Genomic DNA, 23,636 nt, shown 5'->3' on the forward strand with positions numbered 1-23,636 from the left:
AAGTTTGAAACATTGGTTGTGATATCCATAGACTTATTTAGTAGTTTTAGTTCTGCATTATATTTTATCTGCGAGAGACAGAAGGAAAATGCGGGGCGGTTGAGCGATGATTGAAGAGAGGACGAGAAATGGAAAGTTTGATAAGAGGGGAAGTGAGAGATGGAGAAGAAAAGTAGAGGGTGGGAGAATGGAGAGAGAGGGGAAGAAGATTGGGAGAAAGGGGGAGGAAAGAAGGAGAGGGTAGAAAGAGTCACGACATGGTAAAAGAATTGCAACCAGGAGTGCTATGTTCTACGACTGTGTTGAAGCCTGAGGAACCTACAAGAGGAAGAAAAGCAAGTATTTGGCGAAATGAGAAAAGGGGGATCTCAGCCCTACTCCATAACTCTCGTGGGGTCCAACGGTGAGTTGGGGTCCTCCGGGGACGTACTGGGGTCCCTTGGCTGGGTTGCCAGGGGGGGGGGAGATGGGGGGACGTGATGCAAACCATATAAAACGTTAAAATTAAAATTGGAAAGTTAATTTTTCAACTCAAGTGGAGAGGCTCATAAGAAATATAGTGAAGATATTTACATTTTCTTTTACAAATTATTTTTCAATTTGAAATAAGAATAAATTGTAAATAATATTCGAGTATTTCTTCTATGAATTATTTTCCAGATTGATGTCAGGGAATATTTAATTATATTAATTACATTCAAATGAGATGTATATTTTCTACGTGAGTAAAAGTCAACTTAAAAAATATATGTCACTCATTACAGAATTACTCAACTGAAATGCCCACATATAACTGTAAAACCTGGCCCCATAATGCTATGGTCATGAATTACTGCTACTTTGCTTTGTGAATTAATTTGTGGTCTGATATTATCAATATTCTAATTTCTGGCATAAACAAAATGTAAACAAAGATTCGTTTACTCAGTTACAGTTTCTAATAAAGTAATACAAATTTTTGTTTCATTTATCCGGGCTTCATCATTACGTTGAAAGAACGTGTTAGCAATTCATTACAAAAATCCTGAGGTTTGGAATATGAAGATGCAATCGTTGATCGACGTTTACACCATCAGGTTAGTGGTTGTCTGCACCGCGGGGCCGAGACCGCGTTCTTCAGCTTCGTCTAGTTCCTGCTGGGCTTTGCGGTATTTGGCCAAGTTCAGGGCGGCGATTTCTTCGGCCTCTTCGATCTGTCGCTTGTAGGTCTTGATCTTCTGTTGCAGTTTGTCCACCAGGTCCTGCATCTTCTCGTGGTTCTTCTTGTCCTCGTCGGACTGGAAGGTGAGCTCCTTCATCCGCCTCTCACACTTCCTCAGGTTCTTTTGGGCATCAGAGTGACGGCGGGCCTCCTCGTCTAGCTGGCTTTCCAGCTCACGAACGCGAACTTCCAACTTCCCCATAGATTTCTTGTTGTTCTTAATAGCATTGCTTTCACTGTCCTCCAGTCGGGCTTGCAGCTCTTTAACGGTTAGCTCTAGGGCTTTGCGCATCTTCTCCTGCGTCTGGGCGTGTTCCTGCTCCGCGCGGAGTTCGTCAGCCAGGCGCGCGGCGTCAACCATGGCCTTCTTGGCCTTCTCCTCGGAGTTCTTGGCCTCGTTCAGCATCTCGTCTAGGTCAGCCTTTGGAACAGAGTAGATATATATCAATAACAGATTCTATGCAGGTCTTTCTGTATGGTATTATAAAACTGCTTAAAATACTGCAATGATACATGTGCATTTTTAAAAGATTTTAATCATATAACTTGGTTTTGAGAATACTGGTATGGCATTAAGTAGGAACCAAAATTACTACTTACATGAATGGTCTGTATTTCGCTTTCCAGCTTCCTCTTAACTACAGTGAGAGAGTTGTTCTGAGCGGTGAGGGCACTCAGTTGTTCCTGGCAGTCACTAAGCTCACACTCAGCGTACCGACGACCGCGATCAGACTGTTCCAGGAGGCTCCTCGACTCTTCGAGTTCCGCGTGGAGGGCATTGGCGCGACGCTCTGAAATACTATGCTGTTCGCGGTACTCAGAAGACAAGCGATGTTCATCCTCAATTAGGACTTGTTGATCCTTCATCTCAACCTGGAGCTTCTTGATGTGCTTCTGGAGTTCAAAGTTCGCCTTGTTAGAATGATCAAGAGTGATTTCCAGTTCGTTAATGTCGGACTCCAGCTTCTTCTTCAGGCGAAGAGCGTCGGCCTTGCCCTTGGCTTCAGCTTCAAGGGAAGCCTGCATAGAATCAATAGCGCGCTGATGGCATTTTCTGGAAAGTAAAAAAAAAGGATAGTCAAAATGATCAGGCATTGGTATTTGTTATAAACATTAATTACAACATATTTCTCTTGTCTTCGCAATATATGTGCAGCCTCTACCTGTTCAGGCTCCATGAACCCAAACCAGGCTTCAAAGACCCAAACCAGGCTTCGAAGACCCAAACCAGGCTTCAAAGACCCAAACCAGGCTTCGAAGACCCAAACCAGGCTCCATAAAACTAAACCAGACCCCCCTTACAATTAAACAAGGTTCCCTTGTTTAACAGGCACAAGTACACAGGAAAAAAAATTAGTTGAAATTGGCCAGAAAGTGTCTGCCAGGTTGCACAGACTGTAGACGAATGGGAGGAACTGCTTGATGGAATGAGCAGGTTGCAAGAGAAGTTGATAGCGAACTCCATAAAAATGGGACACGGGATAAGAATGATGATGATTTTGTTGATAATGATGACTTTGTTGATGATAATGATGATTTTGTTGAAGGTATTAATGATTTTGTTGATAATTATGATGAAACTATAGAACTCACCGAGTGTTCTCAAACTCCTCTTCCTTCTCGCCGATGCGCCTGTCAATCTCCTGTCTGACTTGACTCAGCTCAAGCTGTCCCCGAAGCACCTTGTTTTCCTCTTGCTCAAGTGCGGCTTCAGCCTCTTCAAGGGCAGACTGGAGCTCCTCCTTCTCGATCTCCAGACGCTTGACGGTCTTATGAACTTCGTGAAGAGATCGGCCGCCCTCTCCGAGCTGGTCGATGAGGTCCTTAATCTCATCGCTGAGGTTCTTGTTCTCGCGGCGGACGGAGTCGAGGTTCTCGAGGCACTCCTCGTAAGCCGTCTTGACGCGGAAGTGTTCCGTAGAGTAGTTGCGGCATTCTTTCTGTGAGGCGTCAAGTTCCGTTGAGAGATCGTCTACTTTTAATTTCCATTCGCCGATGATCCTGTCGAAGTTCTTTTGTTTCTTCTCAGCGGCGTTCGCCAGAGTTTGGGCGCGTTCAGTGGCGATTTGCATGTCTTCGAGCTCTGTGCAGACTCGCTGTTTACCTTTCTCCAGCTGCATATTCTTGACATTCAGCTGCTCAATCTGGGATTCAGCTTCTTCAAGACGAGCAGCAAGTTTCAGACGCGCCGCCTCTAGCTCCTCGGCTCGAGCAACTCCTTCGGATTCGTACTTCGAGCGCCACATCAAGGCTTCAGCGTTGGCCTTGGACAATAACCGCTGGACGTCAGCCTTGGCGGCGCTCTCGTCCTCAAGCTGCTCCCGGAGACCATCTATATCGTGCTCCAGGTTCCGTAACTTGCCAAGTAGCGTCGCTCGTTCCTGTGGTTGTAAGGAGCTATTAAACTCTAAATTTATCGTCATTATCATTTATATCGTTATCATAAGTGTTTATAAACTCCACGTATTGTACTCACCTAGTTGTGTTTGCAGGGGTTGAGTTTTGTCTCTTTGGTCCCACCTCTCAACTGTCAATCAACTGGTGTACAGATTTTGGAGCCTATTGGGCTCTATCAAATTTATATTTGAAACTGTGTATGGAGTCTTCCTCCACCACATCACTGCCTAATACTTCCATTTGTTAACTACTCTGACACTGAACAAAAATTGATAATGTCTCTGTGGCTCATTTGGGTTTTAAGTTTCTACCCGTGTCCCCTTGTTCGTATTCCACCCGTGCTAAATAGTTTGTCTTTGCCCACCTGTGTGGCTCAGTTGTTGTGCTAATAATCTTAAGAAACTCAACGTGTCTCTTAAGCCTGATAACATTGTTAACTATTTTACTCTTGGAAAGATGTGTAGGTCACCATACACTATACACCCATCAGCTTAAAGCAAGCCAATAACAGTGAATCTATGAGATCCACAACAGTAGAAGCTATTGACAGTCATCGTCAAAATAAACCATCTGAACGCTAAACTTTCAGCATAGCTATGCTATGCTGAAAGCTATGCTCTCAGCGATGGTTCTATGCAGCTGGGCACAGGTAGAGCAGGTTGTGCATGTGTAGTATATAAAGGGAATGAACTGGTCATTCAATCGATCATGCAGAGCGTGAACGACTGGGCAAGCACGACACAAACTGAGCTGTTGGGTCATCTAGCCACTGAGCACCGTTGACCTGAGGTCATGTCAATAGTGATGGAGTGGTATTTTGTGACTCTGAAAGTGCTTACTGCAGTCTTTAAATAACCCGTGACCATTAAAGTCTGAAGTAGCTTGTAATATTAAATGGAGTGTGCATTTTGCTAAGGATAATAACTTTTGTATAAAATTTGTGTAGGATCCCATCCCATGTTGGAGTTAGAAACATGATTTTGTAGACTAATTGGCCAATGAAGCTTGCAGGAAAGAAAATATAAAATGTGACATTGGACTATCCAATGCAATTAATAAAATCAAACAAATTAAAATTATTACCTCAGACTCAGAAGAACCAAGAAATGCCCAGAGACCTGAAAGTTGCAATATTAAAAGCTATGACAACTTTTGTAATAACAGGTATTTGTATGGTCAGCACAGTAGCCGGACCAGGCAATGTGATGTAGTCATTGAGGTAATTCGCCTCGGCTATAGGCCCATCTGGCAGGTTAGTGAGGCTGAGTATATTCATTCACTCACCAGAATATTCAACTTGTAAACTGTGGCAAACCATTAAGATATTGGCTTGAACACTACAATATTGAATGTGAAACTGTGAAAGATTTTAGACCTCCTGGCCTGTTATACATCAACTAGGTAACTATTTCATTGAATCTGGTATATTGCAAGAAATCCTAACAATTTAGCCTAAATTTGCTTGTCCTATTTAAAGAGGAAAGAATTGGAAAAATGGAGAATATGAAAGGGAAAAGCTTTTTAAGCCACATCTCTTATGATTCCATCCCTCTCCTCTGATGTAGTGAACAATACAAAGTTGCATTTACAAATTCGAAAATTAAAATATGTATAATATCTGATGTAGTAAATTGTGACCTCATGAAATATGTTTTTAAATCTATCATTTAGGCCTATTGTCTAATGTATGATCGTCTGTAATGTGTGGCAATGAATACGAGCAACTTCCTCACTGCAATAAGACCTAATTGAATTACTGCAGTTAGGCAATATTGTTTATAAATGTTGTCAATAAAGATATTAATACTAATCAGTGTAAAAATCCGTTGGAGCTTTAAAGGGGACTCGAACCCGCGTCCGAGAGAATCACAGCCGCTGACGCTAACCATTGGACCATCCCTGACGGTACAATTAGTGTTTAAACACTGGTAAGTACCAAGTTATTCGTGCGGTAGACTGGCTGGGCTCAGGAGGCCTACTTACCCGGCTTTCCTCGTCGGCCAGCTTCTGTGTGTCCTCGAGCTGGTTGGCAAGCGATAGCTTCAGTTTAGAAAGCTGGCCAAGCTGGCTCTCCGCTTCTTCCAGCTGCCGCAGGAGATCGGCGTTCTCGACGCAGAGTTTCTTCTTGCCAGCATCGAAGTCGTTGAGGGTACGACTCGCCTCGTCGAGTCTGGCCTGGACCTCAGTCACCTCCAACTGGAGCTGTTTGCAGGTTTTCTCGGCGGATCCCTGAAGGATGAAGGGACATAAGAGAGAGCCTTAAACCTGTACAAATATATAGTACATGGAAGGGATAGAAGGAACGGGAAGGAATGATACCTCATGAATTAGACCATCTGGCACCCACGTCAACTCTTTGAAGGCTGAGTCTGAAGTGTCGGAACTGTACTGGCATTTGGACGTTGTGGGGTATACAGGGTTTCAACCCGATGGGACTTCGCTGGAGTCCATGCAGCTTGTATGCGCTCTGATAACTAGAGAACTATTGCCTTAAACACACTATTAAACAGTTTGATTATGTACTCAGTGGCTTTCTATAGCTAACGAACTAAACACTTATGGCTTTCAGTTTGCATCCAAAACTGGCTACTCAACGATGCTCTGATGTTTCGTGCCGGCGGAAACTGATCAGTATTGCGACTCACAAAGTAGCTCTCTACTCTCTCTCTCTCTTTTTCTGGATGCTCAAAAAAATTCTTGACGAAGTTGAATACACCAGACGCTTTAGAGAATTACTAAGAAGAAAAGTATGTCCTGACATCGCTAGATATCTATATATTTCTCATCAGGTATGCAAATTACATGTGAAATAGAGTAATGAATATTTTTTCCCAAAAAATGGCTATAAAAAGGCTCTGCTTTTTAGCCCTATATTATTTGCTATCTGTTTTAATCCATTCTTTGAGAGAGTTATGAGTCAGTCAAACTGGCTATCACAGGCAGTATTAAAGCCAATATTGTATGTTGTGTTGTGAGATCAGCTAATTTATTTCTCTAATATATATATCACCTTTCAAATTGTAAACTAAATGTTAATCACTTTGTCTCACGAATGTAAGTTTGATTTAGACTACGGTACACCTGTATAGTCCAGCAAGTAATGATTTAAATAAGTTGCTTCGAATAATATTTCTGACCCCAATCAATACAGTTGAAACCAACCCATAACTTTTAGAAATAAAAATCATTTGCCTTGGCTGTAAAAAAGTCAAAGTTAATATGGGAGTTGGGACCTCGTAGCCTGGTGGATAGCGCGCAGGACTCGTAATTCTGTGGCGCGGGTTCGATTCCCGCACGAGGCAGAAACAAATGGGCAAAGTTTCTTTGCCTGAATGCCCCTGTTACCTAGCAGTAAAATAGGCACCTGGGTGTTAGTCAGCTGTCACGGGCTGCTTCCTGGGGGTGGAGGCCTGGTCGAGGACCGGGCCGCGGGGACACTAAAGCCCCGAAATCATCTCAAGATAACCTCAAGATAATATAGCTTACCTTGTCACGAGACAGGCTGTCCATAGAAGCTTTAGCATCGTCAGCTTCACGCTTCAAGGCGGCTTTGTCCCTCTCGTTCCTGTGACACAGAAGAAAATAACAGTCGATTATTAATTATTTAGAAAATAAAGATAATTTCGCATGATAATTATACAGGATATCAGAGTAAATAAACTTGATTGTTGTGTATTGATACAATTTCGTAATTCGTAACTCGTAATTCTGTGGCGCGGGTTCGATTCCCGCACGAGGCAGAAACAAATGGGCAAAGTTTCTTTCACCCTGAATGCCCCTGTTACCTAGCAGTAAATAGGTACCTGGGTGTTAGTCAGCTGTCACGGGCTGCTTCCTGGGGGTGGAGGCCTGGTCGAGGACCGGGCCGCGGGGACACTAAAAGCCCCGAAATCATCTCAAGATAACCTCAAGATAACCTAACCTAACCGATGACCCACGTATAGAAAACGGGATATCGCGTCACTTTTGCGAGCCGCTGTGGTTGTTAGTACATCAGTTCTTGGTCTTAGGAAGATTGATACGTCAAAATACGATGTATTATTCGAAAGAGGGTTGGTAATTTTTGGAGTCGTTATGGAAGCTCTAACTTTACAGTGATTTGGTGATTCTGAAGTGTGGGAGTTTGAGGGAGACGTTGTACTTCCAAGAGGAGATACACAGGCAAGTTAAATCGGTTTGCGGCTGTACGTTGGAATCGAACCCACTTTCATTGACTACTCAGGCCCTAAACTCCTCGACCTAAACACCCCAGGCCCTGAACCACTCAGGCCCTGAACCACTCAGGCTCTGAACCACTCAAGGCCTGAACCACTCAGGCTCTGAACCACTCAAGGCCTGAACCACTCAGGCTCTGAACCACTCAGGCCCTGAATCACTCAGGCTCTGAACCACTCAAGGCCTGAACAACTCAAGGCCCGGAACCACTCAGGGCCTGAACCACTCAAGGCCTGAACCACTCAAGGCCCTGAACCACTCAGGCCCTGAACCACTCAGGCCCTGAACCACTCAAGGCCTGAACCACTCAAGGCCTGAACCACTCAGACCCTGAACCACTCAGGCCCTGAACCACTCAAGGCCTGAACCACTCAGGGCCTGAACTCAACATGCCCTGAATACAGTCTTGTTATGTGAGTGCATCTCGTGCCCACTACAATAACAAGGACCTGCTGCTTGAACAGCAGTGAACAGTTAAGAATTAATCCACTGGGCACTGAGTCTTAACTGCTGACCCCTATTCGCCCAGCAGTAACTGAGGGATCTGGTTGTAAAATTATAAGTGGGTCATATTCCAGGGAAAAGATAACAGGAGGGGGTTAGGTTAAGATAAGCTGTGGGACTGGAAAGCTCTAAGCCTGCTGACAAGTCTGAAGTTATCCGCCCACCTGTGTAAAGAAGGAAACGGTGGAGGACTTACTGCTTGATAGTTAGGCTGGTAATTATATCAGACTTACATATTGGTCGAATGACAGTTTTCATGATTTATACATATTATTGCAACTATATTTACATTTTGTGTGTAGTCATGTTTGCATCATTGATTATGTCTAGCGACGGCAAGGTTGAGACACTCACCTGGCCTTCGTCTTATTGAGAAGGTCGATCTGCTCGGACATTTCCGCTACGACGTCGTGGTGTTTCTTGCGGAGAAGCGCCAAGGAAGACTCGTGCTGTATGTTAGACTCCTCCAGATCTCGACGCAGTTTTACTAGCTCAGCTTCACGTTTTTTATTGAGTTCAATTTGGGCGGCGGTGGCTCCACCAGCCTCTTCCAGGCGCTCGCCCAGATCGTCCAGCTCGCGCGCCAAATTGCTCTTCGCCTTCTCTGCCTTGCCGCGGGCTTGGCGTTCGTGTTCAATCTCCTCCTCGAGCTCCTCGATGCGGGACTGCAGTTCTTTGACTTGTCTCTGAATCTTGGAGACGAGACTCTGCTCATCCTCAAGCTTGCTGGCTAGAGAAGCGAATTCCTTGTCCTTGCGCTCGATGGCCTGTTCTAACTCTCTCTTGTTACGCTCCAGATCGGCAACGGCTTCCAGGGCGAGTTTGTGGTCGCTTTCCGCTTTTCTCTTGGCCTTTTCAATGTCAGCGCGGTATTTCTTTTCCCGCTCCAGGGAGTCTTCGAGCTCGTCAAGTGTCTGCTCGAGTTTAGCCTTCACCTTGTTGAGGTGATTGCATTTGTCTTCGACGCCCTGGGCGTCTTCTGCCGTCTTCTGGTTGCACTCTTGCAAGTGTTTCTTCTCCTTGTTCACCTTGCTGATCATCTCTTCTTGGTGCGTGATCTCTTCATTCAGGTTCTGAATCTGGTGATCCTTGCTGGCCTTCTCTTGCTCCAGTTTCTGAATGGTCAGCTCCAGATCCTCAATTTCCTTCTTCAAGTTGTCCACTTCCTGATCCGCGGCTTTCTTGCCTTTGGTCAGCTGACTGCGGGCCTCCTCCTCTCCCTGAAGCCGTTCGCTCGTTTCCTAAACCAGATACATTTTTGTTACCAATAGCAGTATAAGTAGCTCCCATAAATATTTAAAGGATATATGTTCCTCAGGTGTATGTAAAGGATATGTGTAAAGAATATGATACTCTCATGTTTAAAGGAGTTTAAAGTAGGGATAAAATAATGTGTATTAAAGCCGCTAATCATATTTCACATTCTAAAACTGCATTCTTGAGGTTTCATGAAAAAAGTTCGTTGGTTAATATTATTAAATTTGACAAGTTAATTGCAATCAGTTGAATTCAGTGATGTTAAATAGCTATCAATAGAAGTGACTTGTAATTTATAACATCATATATTAAAGGAAATTTCCAAATGAAACCTAGTCCATTATGAAACATTAATAGTCCTGCAATTTAGTATATTTTTCTACATGAATAGAATTACAGTAACTAGATGAGGTTTCCGGCAGTGCCCGGGTCAACCTCAAGGTTGCGAGCCCTCATAATGCGAATCTGACATCAAAATATGCGTTTTGCATGTCAATATCTGTAATATTATTAACATATGAAAAATTCTATGACCTAGAATTGACAATTTCATCTCCACCTCCTTCACGGGGGTCGCCATGGAAGCTCAACCCCTCATAAAAGAGAGGCAATGGGGTCCACCACCACGTGCCTTTGACAGTCCCCTAATACTCACTAGTCATCTTGCAAAATTTCATGAGGCAAGCCCCAAGCATCTGGCCTTCATTCTTAGACGAAACGTTCTATTTTATAGATATTAATATGTCTCTACATTGTCTACACGTTCATTGTAAACCAGGCTGTTCAGTGTGGCAAATTGGTATTTAAGTAATTTTGCACCAAATAATAAGTTGGTAATTTTCGTACTTACAGATAACATGGCCTCAAGTTGGACCTTCTCAGTTTGTAGCTTCGAGTGCTGGTCGAGGAACTGCGCCAGGCTGCCCTTACTGGACTCCAGAGCGAGAAATAGACTACTCTTCTCTTGGAGAAGCACAATATTCGCAGCCTCGAATTCTTGACGAAGTTTCAACTCTTTCTCGTAGTCTTCCTGAGCCTTACAGGCTCTCTCTTCAAGTGCCCGCATCTGGTCCTCGAGGCGCGTGAGGTTGAGGAGCGGCTTCACCCTCTGCCACAGCTCGAACCACGCCCAGCTGCGCAGTTTGAGGAACCTTCGCAGGTTGTGTTGGATGTTGACGAGGGCCTCGCGTTGCCGTTGTAGCTTCTGGTAGCGCTGACGGCTGAGGTAGCCTCGAACCCAGGCCTGCAACCACGTGATGATCTTGTTGAGGCGGTCGTCGCGGATCTCCTCCAGGGTGCCCAGAACGCCGGCTCGGAAGAACACCTGTCGAGGATGTTGTCAGCGAAATAACGGAAGGTATTTTTTGACGTTCTCGCAATGTTAAAATGTGTGTGTGTACTAGTGTCAGTGTACTGTGAATAACATATTGATTTATGGAAAAATAACACACACACACACACAAAAAAAAACACACAACATTCGTTAAACGAGCAAACCTCGTCCTCGAACCTTTGCTCGAGTTTCAACCCCCACACAGGGGTTGAAACTGAGTACTCAAATGATCCACAGGGCCATTAGATAAAAATACAAATTCAGTGGCAGGGTAGTTAACAAATGAAATGCACTAGGAAGTGATGTGGTGGAGGCTGACTCCATAACCAGTCTCAAATGAAGATTTGATAGAGCCCAATAGGCTCAGGAACCTGTACACACGAATATCGTGCGTAGTGGTCGAGTGTAGTGAAGAAATACACCAGTATAGAAGATGTATGTTAAGATTCTACTTCCTAAATACTCCGGGAGGGTTGAGGTAGCTCAAAGGGCATTGTTCTCGAACTTCATTGTCTCATTTTACAAATCAACTATCACCCGAATCATGCAACATTACTGAAACACTAAATTACCTCAACCATTTTGCATATAACATACTGGCATAGTGCAAGGACATGCATCACTATGAGTGAAGTCGAGATGGGTTGTGGCAATCTTGACCATCAGCAGGGGTAAACAACCTCAAGGTAGTCTTCCCTTAACCATGCGGGCAAACACTCAGGTACTGAGAGGTGAGAGATGCGTCTCACTAGGAGGAAACAATCAGAAGAGCAGAGGACCTCACTTGGAGTACAATCCTGTTAGAGGTTGAAGAGAAATGGAAACTTCTATAAAAATAGGATGTTCACTCGAAGTTTAACTTTTAAGGAGGCTTCTCCTCTTTCAGACGTGCACTTGAGAGGCTCAGTATGAGTATAGAGGCATTGCACTCAGATATAAAGGAGATATAGAGTCGAAAATATTCAGGTGATAAATCTTTAAACTGTTCTCCAAGACCTTGGTGTTGCCCAAGCGGTACAGCTCCTCGTCCAGTCCAGCCTTGTCGAAGCAAGCCTTCACGGCCTTCTTGTCGTCGCAGACCTCCGCTATCTCCCTGAAGGCCAGGATCTTGTAGCTAAGGAAGGGGTGTTAGTCAGTGATGCGCTCTATATCCATTTATCTAAGGAAGCACAGGTGGCAAGTGATTTGTTTCTTGTCGGAAAACCAACACCAAAATGCTGGTACATTTATAAACAAACTCGCTAGATGGCAAGATGAAGAAGTCTCTCAGATGCCCACTGGATATACTGGCAAGATGAATGAACCTGTAAGGTTAAATACTTTACCGGACTCTAAACTTACCGACTTAAGAGCTACTTATTAATATTCTGAATAAATGCATATTTTAAATTCTACATTCGCCCACCTTGTCGAATAATGGCAATAAATGTAAAATTCTGCTTTCAAAATCGTTATGTTTGATTAGAGTACTGAAAACTTTGTCCTGTTTGTGGATGAGTTGACCCTGACAGACCACACCACCTGTAAGTTGTGTTTACATCAGGTGTTTGGCCAATTGCAGTGAGAAAAAAGAACCTTTAACTCTCAACAGTATTTAATTATTATCAAGAGCAGATGCAAACGATTCCATACTTGTGGCTAAAACAATTGTAATGTATACTATAAATCTGTGGGGAACTGTTGCTACTTGTTTACACTAACTAGGCAAACATTGTGCTAAAATTATCGAAGATAATTCCAGTATCAGAACCTCTATTTCTCTCTCTTTCTCCATCTGTAAGTAGTGGACTCACCGGTGCCTAAAGTCAGGGTAGACCATCCTGTTGGGGAAGCCCTTACGACATATACGGATGCCCTCAAGCACACCGTTGCAGGTTAGCTGGTGCATGACAAGACCCGCGTCAATCACACCTGTTGGAGGAAACCCACATATCCTTATTCCAGTTGTTTACAGCCACACCAACATCCAGGAGGAATGATTGACGAGATTTTCATTATGAAACTTTCCAATCACAACAATTTTACATCTGAACTTTGCGCAAAATCAGCCAAGATATTTTCCATTTATTTCAAAGCCACTAATTACGTAATAATATAATACCACTCAAAAGTCAATTAATTTCTACTCAATATTATGTATGGCCATTAAAGGCGACATGGAACTATAGCCTACCTACCTGGGGACTTGGTCTCGTTGGGGACGATACAGTGTTTATATGAGGCTACCTACCCGGGGACTTGGTCTCGTTGGGGACGATACAGTGTTTATATGAGGCTACCTACCTGGGGACTTGGTCTCGTTGGGGACGATACAGTGTTTATATGAGGCTACCTACCCGGGGACTTGGTCTCGTTGGGGACGATACAGTGTTTATATGAGGCTACCTACCTGGGGACTTGGTCTCGTTGGGGACGATACTGTGTTTATATGAGGCTACCTACCCGGGGACTTGGTCTCGTTGGGGACGATACAGTGTTTATATGAGGCTACCTACCCGGGGACTTGGTCTCGTTGGGGACGATACTGTGTTTATATGAGGCTACCTACCCGGGGACTTGGTCTCGTTGGGGACGATACAGTGTTTATATGAGGCTACCTACCTGGGGACTTGGTCTCGTTGGGGACGATACAGTGTTTATATGAGGCTACCTACCCGGGGACTTGGTCTCGTTGGGGACGATACTGTGTTTATATGAGGCTACCTACCCGGGGACTTGGTCTCGTTGGGGACGATACTGTGTTTATATGAGGCTACCTATCCGGGGACTTGGTCTCGTTGGGGACGATACTGTGTTTATATGAGGCTACCTACCCGGGGACTTGGTCTCGTTGGGGACGATACAGTGTTTATATGAGGCTACCTATCCGGGGACTTGGTCTCGTTGGGGACGATACTGTGTTTATATGAGGCTACCTATCCGGGGACTTGGTCTCGTTGGGGACGATACTGTGTTTATATGAGGCTACCTACCTGGGGACTTGGTCTCGTTGGGGACGATACAGTGTTTATATGAGGCTACCTGCCCGGGGACTTGGTCTCGTTGGGGACGATACAGTGTTTATATGAGGCTACCTACCCGGGGACTTGGTCTCGTTGGGGACGATACAGTGTTTATATGAGGCTACCTGCCCGGGGACTTGGTCTCGTTGGGGACGATACAGTGTTTATATGAGGCTACCTACCCGGGGACTTGGTCTCGTTGGGGACGATACAGTGTTTATATGAGGCTACCTGCCCGGGGACTTGGTCTCGTTGGGGACGGTACTGTGTTTATATGAGGCTACCTACCCGGGGACTTGGTCTCGTTGGGGACGATGCATCGGATGAAGTGGGGATGAGTGGCGTTGAGGGTCCTCATCAGGTTGTTGAGCTGGTCCTGATGGGGGGAGGGAGGTGAAGTTGCAATATAATGCAGGCGAGGAGTCACAATAACGTGGCTGAAGTATGTTGACCAGACCACACACTAGAAATTGAAGGGACGACGACGTTTCGGTCCGTCCTGGACCATTCTCAAGTCGATTGATTTTGTCAATTTCTAGTGTGTGTTCTGGTCAACAATTTGCAATATAATGTTTTCTCGTCGTCAATCTACATTATTTTGACACTCAGATCTTTTGGTTATAAAGTTATAAGTCTGTTTGAAGACTTGAAGATGTATTAACTCCTAAACTGCGACATATATCAATTATGAATAATGACAATGAGATTCACATTGCGACTAAAGTCAATGAGCCAAATCATTGTCTTACAACAAAGAGAGATTACTTCTCCTAATAAATGTCTAACACAAGCAACGCCTGACCTATTTCTGGCTAATATTAACTAATTTAATGAAACAACTGCTACTGTATGCAAATGTATAACTTAATACAGCTTGTAAGTATAAGACTGAAATATACACACCCTGTATCCAGACGACACTGTCTTGAAGCCTCCGGATTTCTTGCCACCTGTAAAAATACATTTTGTATACAAGTTTTCAAAATGTTAATGTATCAAGCCTAATACATTTAGGAAAGTCTACATTCGACATTCCTAGATACATTAGACCATCTAGTTTTATAATATGTTTAGTTTTTGAAAAAACAAATAAGTTAATGTTGTACATTACTAGTATCAATGTACCTTTGGCATCACTACCAGACTGGCCGGGATGGTCAGTGAAGATTGTGACAGTGAGTTCGTTGGCGGACTTCTTGAGCAGGTCGACGACGGTGTCGTTGAGGGGATCCTTGTTCTTCTCCAGCCAGCCACTCAGGTTGTAGTTCACTGTCCCAGCGTAGTGAACGATGGCGAAGTGGGCTTCGGCCTCGCCTGGTTTGGGTGATCTGGGCTTGATGAACACTGAAGATTTGTTGAGGTGGTTGACGTTCAGTTTCTCCTGGAAGGACTTGTCGGTAGCCTTGGGGAACATAGACTCCTCTTCCAGGATGGAGAGCAGACCCATTTTCTGTTGGAATGATGATGAAAGATAGTACAAGAAATAAATATTAAATTATATTTCACAAATTATCAACACTACTCGCTGTATTGGACCATTATAATAACACCCGATGATCAGTAGATGCGGACTGCAATAAACATCATGCACAATGAGCAAAGTACATGAATATTTACCTTCTCGAAGAGCTCGATGCAGGCCTGCAGGTCCATACCGAAGTCGACGAAGACCCAGTTGATACCTTCCCTCTTGTACTCCTCCTGTTCCAGCACAAACATGTGATGGTTGAAGAACTGCTGCAGCTTCTCGTTACAGAAGTTGATGCAGATCTGCTCGAAGCTGTTGAACTGCCGATGAAAAACATATACAAAGAATCATCAACATTACAGGAAACTTTAGAAAGCATTAAGCGAAGAATTGATTATAATGAGAAAGATCAACACAATTTAACTATTATTACTTAAAATACTTAAAATCTTACGTCGAATATCTCGAAGCCAGCGATATCCAGCACGCCGATGAATACGGAGGACTTTAAACCCGTCTCTAGAGTTTTGTTACACTTGGCTACCAGGAACTTGAAGACGCGGTCGAAGAGCGCCTTGGCGAGGGCCCCAACAGAGTAACTACACTGGTTCACATTCATTCCTTTAGCAACGAACTCAGCGCCGACCTTGATCTTGGGCTTGGTAATGTTCCTGTACAGGTCGTTACCATCAACTCCCAGCAATTTCCCAATTATATCGCCAACCTAAAAAATAAGAGGTGGAATTAATACGAACCGAAGGACCAAATTCTTTGCACCAAAAGGACTATATTTCTCACAAACGTTTGGAAATGGCTATCTATCGAAAAGCAATATTTTGTAGATTTTTATTTGCTGGCTCGAGTACCTGTGTTCCATCGGGCTCCGCCTGCTCCTCCCGACCTCGCTGCTTGAACTTCATGTTGCCGAAGTGCATGACAGCCGCTGTGATCTTGTAAACATTCTCAACTTCTTGCTTACTAAAGCCAAGCACATCAAATGCGTCCTGTTAAAGGGACAAAACATTGTAATTATTTGGATAATGTTTTAGAAGAATGCACATCATAGGTCCATAACCATTAAAAACTGGCTAGATATTTTACCACACTAAGGAAATGACTGATGTTTTGAACACATTTAAAGTTTCATATATACAGTACATTTGAAGAAATTTCAATTATATCATAATTGCATAAATTTATTCAGGATTGAAAAATTAACAAATTTAATAGAAATTATAGCGAGTGAACATCAGTATATATAGAAAATAAACTTGAAAGCATCTACGGAAGCGAATGCTTCCTCCCTGAAATTTATAAGTCAATAAATTGCTTTTCCTGCGCTACGTATTTTTGACCAAACGACTGCGAACTATGGAATATTCCTCCAGAACTGACAACAACTGTAAGACAGTAAATCAAGATTAAATCTTGCCAAACTGACGACACGTACTTAAATATTCTAGCGATAGACAGAATCCTCGCGGCTCCTGTCAACGATAGACAGGATGCCCACTGTCATTGAAACGTAAAATAGTTCGTCTCTGGGCAGTAAATGTTATTTTCTGAATGTTTATGTCTCCAAGTTATAGAAAAAGAATATTATTCCCCACACAGCAAAGGTCATTATTGATCATGACCTTTGACCCTCACACAGCTTAGGGGTATTCGTCTTGAAGGTACCTGAAGGCTGGTAGTTTTGAAACAATGTGTCACATCTCTAGATAAGGCGTCGGAAGCCTCCAGGTCACAGTAAAGTTTGAGGGAGATAATATTCTTTTTCTATACCTCGTGGGATTAAGCAATCTGAAAGATAACATGTATTACCCAGGGACAAAAATTGTGATGCATTGTGTTACATTGTGTGCTGAGAGTCACGACCACTCAGGTGACAGGACCCCACGACCACACTCACATAACAGGACCCCACGACCACACAGGTGACAGAACCCCACGACCACACTCACATAACAGAACCCTACGACCACACTCACATAACAGGACCCCACGACCACACAGGTGACAGAACCCCACGACCACACTCACATAACAGGACCCCACGACCACACAGGTGACAGAACCCCACGACCACACTCACATAACAGAACCCCACGACCACTCAGGTGACAGAACCCCACGACCACACTCACATAACAGAACCCCACGACCACACTCACATAACAGGACCCCACGACTACATACATAACAGGACCCCACGACCACACTCACATAACAGAACCCCACGACCACACTCACATAACAGGACCCCACGACCACACTCACATAACAGGACCCCACGACCACACTCACATAACAGGACCCCACGACCACACTCACATAACAGGACCCCACGACTACACTCACATAACAGGACCCCACGACCACACTCACATAACAGGACCCCACGACCACTCACATAACAGGACCCCACGACTACACTCACATAACAGGACCCCACGACCACATACATAACAGGACCCCACGACCACACTCACATAACAGGACCCCACGACCACACTCACATAACAGGACCCCACGACCACACTCACATAACAGGACCCCACGACCACACTCACATAACAGGACCCCACGACCACACTCACATAACAGGACCCCACGACCACACTCACATAACAGGACCCCACGACCACATACATAACAGGACCCCACGACCACATACATAACAGGACCCCACGACCACATACATAACAGAACCCTACGACCACATACATAACAGGACCCCACGACCCCACTCACATAACAGAACCCCACGACCACACTCACATAACAGGACCCCACGACCACACTCACATAACAGAGCCCCACGACCACATACATAACAGGACCCCACGACCACACTCACATAACAGAACCCTACGACCACATACATAACAGGACCCCACGACCACACTCACATAACAGGACCCCACGACCACACTCACGTGACAGAACTGCATATCTTCAGCGTCATCAATGGAGGGGACGGTAACCTTGCCCTGAGACACGTAGTGGTAGTCGAAGATATCATCACTGAGATAACACATGGCTGTTGAAGAAGATATTTTCACATAGTATAACATAATTAACCTATTTGACGTATTTGTTAGATTACAACTATGTCTCCAAGTCAGTTTTCTACTGATGATTAACTATGATAATTGACAGTAAACCCAGTTGGCTCAATACCCAATGTGCCCACTGGGAAACATTCAGGGGTCTGATGAGTTTAACAAATTCTGCTTCCTTGACCATCGGGGATCGAACGCCGGCCCTTCAAGACACGAGGGCTTCGCTCTACCGACCACTTCAAGTGATGTGACTATTGGCATTTAGACTTGGATGTTTCAGATACATTACTCATTCAAAAAGATGCTTACGTTTGAGTGACTTGATCTGGTCGGACATCATCTCGTAGAAGATATGGTAGGAGCGCTCAAGAGGCTGCTGGGAGATGACGCGAGCCTTCTCCAGCAGGTAGACTTCGATGTCAGCACCGGACAGCTTGCCGTTGGGTTGGAAGTGAATGCGGATGAATTTACCCTGTGTTAAGGACAGATAATCCATCACTAATGGAAGATAAAACATGTTGACCAAACCACACACTAGAAAGTGAAGGGACGACGACGTTTTGGTCCGTTCTGTACCATTCTCAAGTCGATTGTGAATGTCTGGCACAATCGACTTTAGAATGGTCCAGGACGGACCGAAACGTCGTCGTCCCTTCACTTTCTAGTGTGTGGTTTGGTCAACATATTTCAGCCACGTTATTGTGACTCCTCGTCTGAAGATAAGACATATTAAACGTCACAAGTTAGTTAAATTTGTTAATAGATCAGCACTAATATTCCTGGTGTATAAGAGCAGTGAGCAAGAGGAACTCACGAAGCGGGAGGAGTTGTCGTTACGGGTGGTCTTGGCGTTACCGAAAGCTTCCAGGACAGGGTTGGTCTGGATGATCTGGTCCTCCAGGTTCTGAAGTGTGAGAGATTTATATTACATTAACCTGGGCTCTAGGAGACTCGAATCCTGGACCCCCAAGTGTCTGAGGCCGAAGCTTTAAAGATTTTTATTTTTTGAGGATCAGATCTTAAACTTGGAAGCTATAATTTCATGGTTACAATGTATGATTCCGGAACTAGATTTTTAAATATATTAGTAGAAAGAAATGTTATCTAGTTATGATATGTGAAACTATATAAATATATATTCGTTTTAGAACTCCTTCCCTCGATTTTATTATCGTGTGTGCGTTTGTGTGTATGTATGTGTGTGTGTGTGTGTGTGTGTGTGTGTGTGTGTGTGTGTGTGTGTGTGTGTGTGTGTGTGTGTGTGTGTGTGTGTATTTACTAATTATGCCTGCAGAATCGAGGGATTAGCTCTTGGACCCCGCCTTTTTAACCAATCTATTTTTCCTCTATTGACATTCATACATTTCTCTCTAACACACACACACATCGCCAGGAAAAAGGCCGTAGCAGCTGTCTAACCAATCAACCATTTCACTGCTAGATGAACAAGTGCATCAGGGTGAAAGAAACAACCCATTGGTTTCTGCCTCGGCCGGGAATCGAACCCGAACCCTTATTACTACGACCCCCGAGCGCTCTCCACTCAGCCGCGAGGCCCACGTGTACGTTTGTGTATGTGTGTGTGTGTGTGTGTGTGTGTGTGTGTGTGTGTGTGTGTGTGTGTGTGTGTGTGTGTGTGTGTGTGTGTGTGTGTGTGTGCAATACATTCTTACCGGTTTCTCAACATCAGCCTTCTTCCTGGTAGAGGCGCCGACGTTGGCGAAGTAGGAGAGCACCTTCTTGGTGTTCTCAGTCTTGCCGGCACCGGACTCACCGCTGTGGGAGGGGGAAAAGATCACACAGTCTTCGAGGAGCTACGAAGTACACGCTGAAGAAGCCAGGTTCTCAAACCACCGAACGCGCAAATTTACCAGTGGCTTCAGAATGTTTACAATGAGATATTTATATACAAATCTGGCAGACTCTTTTGAAATATGCTTTAGCCTTTGGGAATATATACACAATTATTGTACTAGAGCTCAGCACAGACTATAAGCTGTCCTCAATATTTAAAACATTACACAAACTGGAGAACTTACGTGATAAGCATTGACTGATTCTCAGCAACTGGAAGAAAATTAATTCTCCTTTACTATGTGTGGTATTATTATTAAAATCAATAATATTTTGTTTCGTAATGTGTAAAAAGTCTTATTTAATTACTTTTATAAAGCCTTTATCAAAATAACTTAAAATAACTATAATTTGACTTTAGTTTCAAAATCAAATATATAATTATATGACTTTATGCACAGGTCATCAGGTGTGAGCGCTTACTGGCACAAGTATGTATGGCCGTCGTTAACATTGCCACTGATAATGGGGTCACAATGGAGACAGTCTGTGCAAGAGAGAGAGAGAGAGCGCGGTCAGACCAAAGTCCTTACCATTCACTTATGATTAAAAAACATTTCTGAGACCGGTGTTTTGGTCTTGTTTTACCACTGTGAGGCCACGATTGATGGAGACAATTTTTCTGATGACTGAACGGCTTCTTCTGTAATGGGTCTTACCTTGCAGCATGTTCATGTAGGCGCCGTCAGCGATAGCGAAGAGATGGGGAGGCACTTCGTTACGCCTCTTGCCCTGATAGATCTTGACCACGCGGTTGGTGTAGATGGGGTAGCGCTTGTAGGGGTTGATGGCGATACAGAAGAGACCGGAGTAGGTGTAGATGAGCCTGGCAACATAACGGGACTTCAAGTTGTAGAGGACGGAGGCATCGTTCAGGTAGGTCAAGTTGGACATGTCCTCGCATTTCTCGTACTTGGGAGGGTTGACCTGTCCCACTTGATCCTTCTTCCAGTTCTTGGTCTCACCAGCGGCATAGACGGTGACGAGGTCGCCCTTGGTGCCGTGAATCTCACCCTCGATGAAGCCCTCCTTGGGATCAGGTACCCAACAGGACTTCTTGGGGTCGTAAGGTTTAGTGGCGTCCTGCATCTTATTCTCCATGGAGATGAAGAGGAACTCGGTGGGGTCTGGGTCGGGACCCGCGCTCCGGGCGACGTGTCCAGGCATGCTGGAGAATCAGTTGCTAACGGCGGTCGAAATCAAAATACGAAAGTTGATGTGGGTCTGTTCTGGAAAACAAACATTAGTGTTTAAGAGGTAAAACGTGTATTCCAAAATGTATGCAGGAGTTCATATTTACTGTAATTTAACCTAACCTAACTTTACGTAACCTAACCTACCCCTAACTTAACCTTAACTTAACCTAACCAAACCCAACCATAGTCCCAATAGGGCCAATATTGTATGGGCCAATAGGCCTTCTGCAGTTACCATCATTCTTATGTTGGTCCCGGAAAACGATTCATCATCGAGCAACGCAAAACGCAAATGTTTGAAAATCAGCATCAAACGCCATTTAAAAGACGATTTAAAATTATTTAAAACTGAACTCAAGATTCACAACAAAATTACGAAAAACATTTATTGTCTTCACGTTTCCCCAAACGCGAAGTCTTAGCCAAATTCTTAATACATAACAGGAAATTACTTTTTAGGATATAATGTGAGAATTTACGATCAGTCACCAGGACTAGGAAATAGAAAACGTCATCTTCCTTTCCATATGTAACACATTAGACCAGTATGGGGAATCGAACCAGGGTTCTGGGAAACACCAGACGCATGCTATACCCCCTAAGCCACGACATGCTAAAGACTGTTAAACCTGGGATGCTATTAAGTCCACTAGGAAGTCTGGAGGCCCTGAGCTAGCGTCCAACATGCACTCTAGCGTGGGTAATGGAGTTCCCAAACCATATACTCTCTCCATAAAGGATTTTCTCACTAATATGTGTAAGATACGAACTATGTAGATTGGACTTTCTATAGAACAGCCCTTCATGGTTTTTAAAGATTTATATGTAGCTTAAGGCTAGAATAGGTGGCATTTATAAGGTTAACTTACGGTGTGATGTTTACAACATGAGCGGTACACGATTGAAACACGTCAGGATAGCCATACATGTTCTTTTAAAGCTTTTGATTTTAACAAATGTTGAAATATTATAACGCGCCGATAGGCATCCCTTGCTATCCCGCTAAAATAACAGCCCATCTTCAGCATTTGTTCATTCCATCCAGCGGCCGACCCCAAAGACGCATTCATCGATGTTAACATATTGTTCATTAAAAATAGACATTTTCTCAAATATACCAATATTATTATTATATATTAGCATATTAGCATATTGTGCATATTTAGGCGTTGGTTAGGTTAGGTGTTTAGGTCCTGGTGGTAACTATTTGTATTTGTAGTACGTGGGTAAAGCATTTACAAAGTTGTGATTCGAACAGAGGTCGTCAATCAAGCATTGTTCGAACAATGTTCGAACAATGTTCGAACGTCATCAGTTGCAAGTCAGTGTGGATAAAGCGTTTTTCAGAATACGGTATTTGGCGGCTGCTTGAAATGGATGCATTGTCCTTTGTTGATGAGGACGGGCCACAACGTACAAAATCCAACCTTCTAACCCAACTACAGACGTACGACCCCAAGCCTCCCACCTAACCTAACCCAACCGAGGCTTAGAAAAACTAAGATATCCGTGAACAGCTACTTTTCATAGAACTTTATATTTTGTACCACCAGGAACTCACTCACTGCTGCGTGAACAGGGGAGAATAAGTTGAGGATTGATGCCCAAATCAATCCTCCAGGTCTCGAACCTAGACTATAGATTTATCGCGAGGCGCAGAGTGTGTTACCATTGCGCCATCAAGGCTCTCTTCACAAACATAGATGTGGGCGTGCACAATTACTGTACAGCTTTCGAATCCACGTCGCTAGGTTATACCATCGCCAATTAAACCATTTCTCAATCATACCTTATTCTATTCAAAGTTTGGCAACCACATCGATAGGTCACACCATCGCCAATTAAACCATTTCTCAATCATACCTTATTCTATTCAAGGTTTGGCAACCACATCGATAGGTTATACCATCGCCAATTAAACCATTTCTCTATAATACCGAATTCTATTCAGTGGCAACCACATCGTCAGATTACACTGACATACTTGTGGAACGAACACAGGAATATATGCTTACAGCGCTCTGCGGACGGCACACGTCGACGACGCCACTGGTCCGGACTCCCACCGGCGGTCAAATGAAGCCCACGACGCTGGGGCGAGGGTCGAGGTAACCTCCTCCGGCGAGGCGGGAATAAGACCTTCC

The 23,636-nt window shown here is 44.1% G+C and overlaps 1 protein-coding gene across 2 annotated transcripts; it reads right to left on the minus strand.

The window, feature by feature from the left end:
- Positions 1 to 696: 696 nt before the first annotated feature.
- Positions 697 to 23,636, minus strand: LOC123745571 (myosin heavy chain, muscle). 2 transcript variants are annotated; one of them, XM_045726236.2, is made up of 22 exons: positions 23,508 to 23,636; positions 20,956 to 21,525; positions 20,482 to 20,509; positions 20,116 to 20,218; positions 19,257 to 19,346; positions 18,752 to 18,914; positions 18,317 to 18,420; positions 16,244 to 16,381; positions 15,832 to 16,101; positions 15,527 to 15,697; positions 15,035 to 15,359; positions 14,813 to 14,859; positions 14,198 to 14,285; positions 12,701 to 12,818; positions 11,904 to 12,021; positions 10,425 to 10,898; positions 8,672 to 9,558; positions 7,085 to 7,163; positions 5,582 to 5,827; positions 2,795 to 3,582; positions 1,802 to 2,255; positions 697 to 1,622 (listed from the first exon to the last, which is right to left on the minus strand). In XM_045726236.2, exons 2-22 carry the CDS (start codon positions 21,461 to 21,463, stop codon positions 1,065 to 1,067), a joined length of 5,757 nt encoding a protein of 1,918 aa, XP_045582192.1. In that variant the 5' UTR covers positions 21,464 to 21,525; positions 23,508 to 23,636; the 3' UTR covers positions 697 to 1,064. The 2 variants fall into 2 exon arrangements, with proteins under 2 accessions (XP_045582192.1, XP_069168170.1); XM_069312069.1 differs by having other exon boundaries at positions 20,956 to 21,520; positions 23,508 to 23,560.

The sequence above is a fragment of the Procambarus clarkii genome, chromosome 71, assembly GCF_040958095.1.
Source record: "Procambarus clarkii isolate CNS0578487 chromosome 71, FALCON_Pclarkii_2.0, whole genome shotgun sequence".
NCBI lineage: Eukaryota > Metazoa > Arthropoda > Malacostraca > Decapoda > Cambaridae > Procambarus > Procambarus clarkii.

Bases quoted from the DNA above. Each gene is read 5' to 3' on its own strand.
- LOC123745571 (XM_045726236.2), bottom strand. From the start codon at position 21,463: ATGCCTGGACACGTCGCCCGGAGCGCGGGTCCCGACCCAGACCCCACC. The intron at 20,510-20,955 runs GTAAGACCCATT...ATTTTCTTCCAG, and splicing joins CTACATGAACATGCTGCAAG to TTGCTGAGAATCAGTCAATG. The intron at 9,559-10,424 runs GTAAGTACGAAA...TATCTGGTTTAG, and splicing joins AACTTGAGGCCATGTTATCT to GAAACGAGCGAACGGCTTCA.